Source organism: Nansenia antarctica (genome assembly GCF_963989245.1).
Source record: "Nansenia antarctica genome assembly, chromosome: 20".
Classification (NCBI taxonomy): Eukaryota; Metazoa; Chordata; class Actinopteri; order Argentiniformes; family Microstomatidae; genus Nansenia; species Nansenia antarctica.
The window spans coordinates 4,827,890-4,836,872 of record NC_137693.1 but is presented as its reverse complement, the minus strand read 5'-3'; the positions used below and the strand labels follow the sequence as shown (position 1 = coordinate 4,836,872).

The 8,983-nt window shown below is 46.7% G+C and overlaps 1 protein-coding gene across 1 annotated transcript; it reads right to left on the bottom strand.

Annotated features, from left to right (window-relative positions):
• Positions 1-1,955: 1,955 nt before the first annotated feature.
• LOC308174884 (uncharacterized protein) lies at positions 1,956-3,914 on the bottom strand (the record flags this gene model as incomplete). The annotated part of the gene is made up of 2 exons (XM_080549994.1): positions 1,956-3,504; positions 3,625-3,914. 2 exons carry the CDS (start codon positions 3,912-3,914, stop codon positions 1,956-1,958), a joined length of 1,839 nt encoding a protein of 612 aa, XP_080406120.1.
• Positions 3,915-8,983: the final 5,069 nt, after the last annotated feature.

Genomic DNA, 8,983 nt, shown 5'->3' with positions numbered 1-8,983 from the left:
AAAAACTGAACTTTAATAAAATAGTTGCTTTTATTTTTTCCTCTTATAGCAAAACTAGTAATCATCATGCTTTTATTTACACATTGCACAGGCATATTTATTTCACACTGTACATTTTACAATCCCAAAGGTGACATCAACAACAACACTCTCCTTTCACAAGACAGACGGCTTCACTGTAGGGACAACATTCCTCTACCTTTTAGGTTTCTTTTTTATGATCACAGTTCATAAAACCGCCTTGATTTCTCCATACTGTTTTTTTTTTTTTTTTTTTTTTTGATGCAAGTAGAAAGACGTGCAGATTTAACAGCTTAAGCTCACCCACCTCCCCCTTTCCCAGAACTTTTTTTTACTCCTTTATGAATTTCTTTTGACTGTGAATTTCTTTTGACGATAAATTAAATCAACAGATTGTGTTTGCCTCTTGATTCACAGAGTTTAAAAAAGAAAGCCTTTGTAGGTGGCAAAACAGACAACGTGACTTCAAGTAGTTTTGGAACCGAGGGATGAGTGAGGAGTGAGGAGGGGTGGAAGAGTGAAAAGCAGAGCACATGTGATGAGGATTGGATGAGTGAAAAGCCAGTCTCTATTGTGTGTGAGAACCGTACAGTACACCTGAATGGCCAAACCAGGATAATAAGTGTACTAACCATATATCATCTGCCATAAGATTCCAACACAATAGCCCCCCTTTCCCCCTAAATAAACGATTGATTCCATTTCATCCAACTCAATGGAAGTGTTTGTCGGTTTGTGCTTGAGGTCCAGCTCTGTGCAAAGGTTACAATGCTGTAGGGATGTCTCATAAGATGAGGTGTATCTTTCCTCACAGGTTGAGAGAAGTGAAGAGAGACAGAGAGAGAGAGAGAGAGGGAGAGAGAGAGAGAGAGGGAGAGAGAGGAGAGAGAGAGAGAGAGGGAGAGAGAGAGGGGAGAGAGAGACAGGAGGGGGGAGAGAGACAGAGAGAGGCAGAGTGAGAGAGAGTGAGAGGGGGGGGGGAGAAGAGGAAGGGAGTTTGTTGGCAAGGCAATACACATATTGATCATAACTTCTAGCGTTTGAGATAACTGAAATGTGTCAATGTGTTTGGCACCTTTGTTAATTTTCAAATGTGAAAAATGTGTTGCTCTTACCAGAGAATAGATACACAACATTCAAATACACAAGTTGAATACAGTACAGTACAATATGTACAGTATACTCATCATGAAAATGTAAACTTTCCTGATCAAAAAATTGTCCATTGGCAGGCTTTGTTTCCAGTGGTGCTTCACTTTACTGTTACAGAGTGTTGTGTTTGTCTCGGGTGAAGTAACTGTCGTCAGCACTGTCAGACCCTCTCATGACACATTCAGTCAGAACCTCCGAATGCACCATGACTGACAGAAGAAAGAAAAGAGACAAAATGATTCTGTAAACATGAGTCTCTTGCCATTGGCACATTGTTTCTTTGTTTGTGTGTGCATGTTTCTTTCTCTCTCTTTTCTCGTTTTCTTTCTCTTTTTTTTTTCTTCTTTTTTTTTTTTTTTTTTACAAAACCCCCAAAACTCTGAAACATGCAAAAGCATCAGAGACTGACCTGAATGGAGCCAGACATACACCCATGTATGTTCTGTATGTAAACTGAAGAACAATGTAAACTGAGTGAGAGGCTGAATATGGTTACAGAGAGGAGATTCACACTGAAGATGCCCTCTCCCGCTCCTGGCCAGGAACACACAAACACAAGTACAGAGTGGAGAAACAACAGCAAAGCAATCTTTCCACTTCTCGCCCTCTCTCTCTCTCTCTCTCTCTCTCTCTCTCTTCTCAACCTCTTTCACCATACCCCTCTTTTTAAAATCCATTCTCTACCTCTCTTTTTCTCTCACACTCTTTTTACTATCCTTCCATCTCTCTCTCTCTGTCCTCCCTCTGTTGGTCCCTCCGTCTTAGTAATTGCCCCATGGTCTCTAGTACATTCTACGTTTCATGTAGATCCTCTCTATAAAGTTCTCCAGTTCTTCCTCGCTGTCCATCTGGGGCACCAGCCCATCTTCCTCATAGTCGTCTACTGGGGCAACAGGGGGGTAGAAGTAGGGGGGACGTCTGCCTCTCCCGGGTGGGGAGCGAGGTTTGGGGGGGGGAGGCAGGGGCTGGTAGGTCCGTGGGTGGGGGAGGATGTAGTTAGAGATGTAAGGGGTGGGAGGCAGACGCGCTGCTGGCTGCTGCCTCCAGCCCTGCCCCCGGGCCTTAGCTCCGGCCCTGTGCCTGCGCCTGGGGGGCTGGAGGCCATAGTCCTGGGGGTCTAACGGCTGGTCCCTGGAGGGGGAGGGCTTACCGTAGTAGCGGGGTTTGGGGTAGGGGAAGTAGACGGGGTAATATGCACGGTATGGCTTCTGGTAGTATGGATAGGAGGGGAAGGCGAGGAACTGTTTCTGGGGCTTGTACCAGTAGTCCTGCTGCTTCTGAGGCTTATACCAATACTCCTGCTTGTAGTATTTGGCCTTGGCTTTGTCCTTTTGCCATTTTCTATTGGGTTTGTAGGCGTAGGGGGCCTTTTTGGGGTTGCTGGAGACTGTGTAGTGGTACATAGGGCCAGCAGCAAGGGGAGGAGGCACCAGGGGGCGGTAGCGCGGCGCAATAGGATTGTTGGAGGGTGGCAGCTCCTTCCTCTTCTTCTTCTTCTCCTCCACGTCGCTGATGATCTCGACCACGTCGTCCGCCGGCAGGTGCAGCTTGCTGCTGATCTCAATCAGCCTGTCGATCATCTGCTGGTCGAGGTCGTCGTCGTCGGCGGCGGCCACCTCCTCGGAACGCTTGTCCTCGGCGGCGTTGCCGTTGACGCCCAGGCTGGACTTCTGTCGGGGCTTCAGGTAGGGCGCCCCCTGCTGTTTCCTGCCCATGTACTGCAACAACATGTCGGAGGCTATGTCCGCCAGACGCTGCTCCTCCTTCCGGGCTCTCTCCGCCTCCTCCTGCTGCCTCTGCACCTCCTGCTGCTCCGCACGGGCTCGCGCCTCCTCCTCTGCCCGCGTCAGGCTCTCCTCTTCCTCCTCCACCTCCTCTTCCTCCTCCTCTGCCTCATTCTCAAAGTCATCCATGAAGTTGCCTCCGTGGACAGGGCTGTTGCCCGCCTGTTCTTCCTGCCAGCGCAGCTTCTTGCCAGCCTGTGCTAGCTGGGTATTGTAGGCCTTGTAGCCCTTCAGGGGAGGCAGGATCTCATTGTCTTGGAGTCCCAGGTCGATGTTTTGGAAGTAGCCTCTGGTCTTACGATGTAGTGAGGGGTCTACCCCCTCAGAGACAGCGCCTGTGGCCTCCCACCCCAAAATACCTCCCTCTCCTCCATCATCATCCTCTTCCTCTTGCTCTCCCCCCTCCTTACTTCCACCGTCAACGGGAACCCCCTCATCCTCCATCAGCCAGCCTCTCTCCCCTTCCGATCTCTTCCTCTCCTCCCTCTCTTTTAACTCCTCCCCTAAGGCAGCTGCCACTAGGGCTACTCCTAGCTGCTCCATCCTCTCTCTCTCCTCCTCCTCCTCCTCCTCCTCACCCTCCCTTATCGTCTCCTCACCCCCTCGGGTTTCCAGAGAGACTAGCTCCTCTCTCTGCCCCTCTCCCCCCTCTCTCTCTCCCCTCCACTGTGTCTCCACTCCTGTGGGTTGATCAAGCACCTCCAGTAGCACCGAGGCTGGCACCCGGGCATGGTCCTGGCCCCGGTCCTTGTGAGGGGATGTGTTAAGGGGGCTGAGGAGGCTGAGGAAGGGGCTGAGGCTGTCCTCCTTGCGGTGTGTCCGGGTGCGCCCCTCCACCTCCCCCTCCCCTCCCTCGCCTCCCACGGGGGCGGTGCCAGCCAGATGTGGAGTGATGGTGAGCAGGACCAATAGGACAAGTCGGGCTGTGGAGGTTGTGTGGTGACAGGTCATGACCATGCAGAAGAGGCAGGGGGGGGGGCGAGCACCTGGTAGAGACAGATAGAGAGAGGGTGGAAGAGAGAGAGAGGTGGAAGGAAAAAGACAGTGAGAAACAGTTAATCACGAGAAAGGATGAGAAACAACGCTTACACTCAACAGTGTAAACCTCAGAGGAAGCAGTTAGATTTGACTTGTGACCATCCATTTCTCCTGGGGAATATCATGACGAGTAGGCTGCTGTTATAGGCCTGATAATGCTATTTATAATGACAATTATTGACCGTTGGTATGATTGTCATTAGCAGTGCTCGTTTCATTTTCAAATCAACCATTCATTAAATAAATGGCAGTGACAGGTTTCTTTATTGTAAGCTAATCGGTCAATTAATGCACACTGCCTTCGCGACCACGGGTTCACGGCTATACGTGAAACAAAGAGCAAACAATGAATGACCAAAATCTACATCTGGTTCTTCTCGTTTATGTGTATATGTATAATCTGTATGCCTGTTTGAAATGTCTAACTTTCGTAAACGGATACAGTATGTAGAATAGCAATAAAATATTTTCCAGAACATGAAAAGCCGCTCATCACCTGAAACAAAAAAAAATGATAGCGTAGAATCGTAAAACAAGCGCTCTTATGTTTGACTTTTTTTTTTTTTTTTTGCAATACAGACAATGAAATCGCCCTGTCTGCGCGAGCCTCGGTGGATTGATGTGGTTCCATCCGCCATATATGGACATGAGCCGATCCTTCTGCATGCATGCCGCGGGGCCAGTCATGCGTAAAACCGCAAGCCACTCTGTTAACGCACCGGTCTCTAATTCCTCCACACACTGCTTCACGATACATCGATTCTCTCGTCGACCCCAAAAGCGCAAGGTATGTATAATGATCAAAGACAACTGTCGTGGTCATTGGTTTCGCTGTTGTGTGCGTGTGATTTGGGGAATTATATCAGTAAGTCGTATTTCTTTGTGGAGCAAGAAAGGAATGCAGCCATCCTTTTGGGCTAATAAATGAAAGCATATAGCAGAGCATGATCTGTATTCACAAAGTGGGCTACTAGATATGAAAATTCGGTTTATTCGTTATAAACACCTGTAGACTGTACATTTCCATCTTAGGCAACTCTTTTTTTGTGCCGTGAAAGTATAGGCTAAGAAAAAATATCAACGATGAAAAATCATCAATTTGAATAGAAGGCTCCATTCATAAACCCCCCAAAACACAAGCACTCACATAACGTGTCATAACGGCTCACTGTGATTTGTCGGATCCCGGCAATTATTCACAAAATCAATTTTAGTTTGGATGTTATTATTGGCAATAGTAAACTATCCATTCAATGGTATTTGATATTTCTAAATGTAGCCTATTGTGTATCTCTCTAATGTAGCTAAATGAAGAAATTGATATAGGCTAAGCTGTGTATACATTTTTTTGCATTGAGCGCGTTTCGCCCTGTCGCTGTACTTCGAGACAGTCGCCAACTTCTTAAATTCTATACATTTTTTTCATTTGACATTTTAATCATTTAGTAGACCCTCTTATCCAGAGCGACTTGCAAGTAGACCACATTTGGCTAAACGTAGCCTAAGTGGATCAACTATACATCGCAGTCATCACAGTTAGACTTTCTATAAGAATATGTGCCACAAGCAGTCATTCAACAATCCAGAAGACACAAAACAACACTTCGCGGTAAACGCACGGCTTCATCCTTAGTTGAATTCGATCATTCATACACCGTCTGTTTCACCTCCAGTCTCTAATCTCTCTTTTGAATTCACCCTATCAACACAAGACCATTCTCCAGTTGCTATACTATAGCCTATACTCTTTTGACTCTTTTTGACTCCTCCATGAATTGTTCTCCATACCCGGTGCAACAAGGTGTGAGGACGGATGCTAAAACATTCACTCACCTGGAGTCCCGCGCGGGGAAAGGGTTGGAACTCACGCTTCGGGTAAACTCTGTCCTTATTTCATAAATAATTCATAAAGAGAGTAGTAGACTTAAAACTCTTCCACTTTGGCACTACTATGAACAACCTGGAAACTTCTGATTGTGCTTTGTTCTTTTTATTTAAAAAAATAATAATCTGTGATGTGTTTTATCGCAGCTAATTACAGTCACTTTAGTTTGCCCATCTGTGCGGCGCGAGTAGTAATTTCAGAACCACGGCCAGCGCAACTTTTTCTTATATATTCCCCACTGGACCACGTGACTCCATAGCCAGAGTGGCGCGCTGACGTCACATCCATTGATAAGAATGTTCGTGTCGAGATGGAACTCTGAGGTTACGCTACCCTGCGCTGATGAATGAACGGAAATGGCATGAATGAAATAGTACTTTTTTTCAATGAAGGGAGAAAATTGTAGTTAGGGATTGTGCACAGCCATTTTAGCATGCACCTCCATCCTCTCATGCCCCATTGGAATTCAGGAGCGATAAAAAAAAGTCAGAGTGACCATGTTGATAGGCTATCAATTAGGGTGATTTGATGACGTGCCCCAGAGATACAATTACTCGCGTCCTCACACCAGCCGGTGCAGTGCGCTCCAGAGCCCTCGTCGTACGGCCTGTCGGTTATTTCCGAGGTGCCCCTGAACCACCAGGGCCACTAGAGCAACCATGACGCATGTGGTTCAGCTCTGCTGCTCGATTTCCGCTCAATTTCCTGGGCGCGCTCAATTTTCCGCTCTTTGTCTCGCGCCGTTCTGGTTCTTCTCCATCTGTCAGCCGCGCATTCTGGTCCAGACGGGCCTTAGGTGCACACCTTAACCGTTGAACAGAGAAAACATGGTATAACATGGGAACAATTTTCCTATTGATTGTTTAGACCTATAGACCTATACTTTAGACAATTACACAATTACACTGCTCATGTAGGTAAGTGTTTCCCTTCGGTCCTCATGGTAGCGTATAAGATAAAAGAAAAAGAAATATGCTCAATGAATCCCAATAAAACAAAATAGTTAATAATCAAGCCCCAAGTTTGATTCCTCTACTGATAGGAATAGGCTACAATAATGGAGGTTGAAGGTTTCTGTAAAAAGAATAAAAATGTGTGTGTGTGTGTGTGTGTGTGTGTGTGTGTGTGTGTGTGTGTGTGTGTGTGTGTGTGTGTGTGTGTGTGTGTGTGTGTGTGTGTGAGTGTGTGTGTGTGTGTGTGTGTGTGTGTGTGTGTGTGTGTGTTCTAACCCCGTATGTTATTGAGAAATGTTCATTAGAATTGAACATAATATTGAACCAACAACAATTAACAAGCCATATTTTGTGATCTGTTTAATTGGATTACTTGAGACTAGGATTTATTACAAACGCGCTCAATTTGAAATGGCAACATGAGGTGTGACGCGCGTCTAAATGTGGATTGCCCTCGCGCTGATGCGATTCTAGATTGCACCGTTTTTACATCCGATTAGCCCTCAATGGAGTAAAAAATAGTCGCAGACGTCACTGTGAAGTATAATTTTAAGGCCTTCATAGATAAGAACATGTTAAGCTTATACCTATCAAAGGGAGATCTAAATAAGCGTTCATAAAGCCCCGCAATCCCAAATGACGCGTTGTTAGCCTGCACTGAGCGATAGCTACACTGTTGCAACGTGATTTAAGGGGGGGGGGGGCACGTTTGAAGTTTGCCTCTGACAAGAGGAAGACACTTCCTTTCTGACGAGGTAAACTATTTGGGGCATTGATCATATCAACTCTCTTTTGCACATAAACCTACACTGCCTATAAAGAAGAAGGCCATGTTTTCCACTGGGATGACGTATAGGCAATTGCATTTCGCCTGTGCTTTGCCTTTGTGTTTGCGGATCAAATGAAGTTGTAATTTGTTGCGATAGCCCGAGGCACTGCATGACCTCTGTTTTCTTAGAATGGGATGTTTAGAGTGAAACCTGCTCTATGTGTGTGTGTGTGTGTGTGTGTGTGTGTGTGTGTTGGCATGCTCAGTGGCGGTAGCAGGGTGGTTGGAGAGGTAAGCGGAGAGCCAGAGGGCAGATTCTGATATAACAGCATAGCATTATTATCAACATGCCACCCAGCATTAGCGCGCACCCGACCCCTACCCGGCGTCCGCGCCCCCGCACTGACTCACACTCTCCCGCCCGCTTGGCCACTCTCACAGATTAGCACCGGGACCCTTATAATGGAACGCACACACACACACACACATACACACACACACACACACACACACACACACACGCACACACACACACACACACACACACACACACACACACACACACACACACACACACACAGACCACCACTGTTTCACCAGAGGAGCCCCTGATCCTGATTATAACACACACACACACACACACACACACACACACACGCACACACACGCACACACTAAAGACATTATGCTCCTGACATTATGTTTGTTGTAACAAACATGGCCCTTTCCTGAAAACCGTTTGCCGTACCTGCTGCTGGAGGAAAGAGGGGATCATCCATTAATTGGGTCTACAAGGAAAGGAGGGAAGTGGGGGCGTTGCCGACATATTGGTCGCAATTATGATGATGCCTATACTGAATCTCCCCATAAGCAAGTGCGTTAATGCAATAGCATGCACAACGCAGTGCTCTATCATCATGGCATCTCCTCCACCCACGACACAGAGAAACCAAACCACCACCATTCGGGAGGCGAGGAAGGAACTGTGGACTATAGCGATCCCCGTGCACCGCGCCAGGCACTGCCCGTGCGTAATGATGCGTATATACGCCCCCAATGCTTGGTGCCCCCCACACATACACTGAGCAAGTCGAATGTGGTTTTTTGCGTGTTTTAAAAGTGAGTGTATTTAGCTTTAGGGAATTCAGACTTTTTCATAGCCTAAATGAAAAAGTCAAATATAGTCCATTAAGTAGCCATTTAATATCATCATGCATATCATCATGGCCATAGGCTTACAACATATGTCGTTTAGTCGCGGGCACACATACGATAAAACATAATTTATAATTCTCCTATCGTGCATGTGTGTCACTTGCGCTTAGAGACCAGGTGCGCTCGATTTGCAATACATTTACATAGGCTACATGCACATACATTT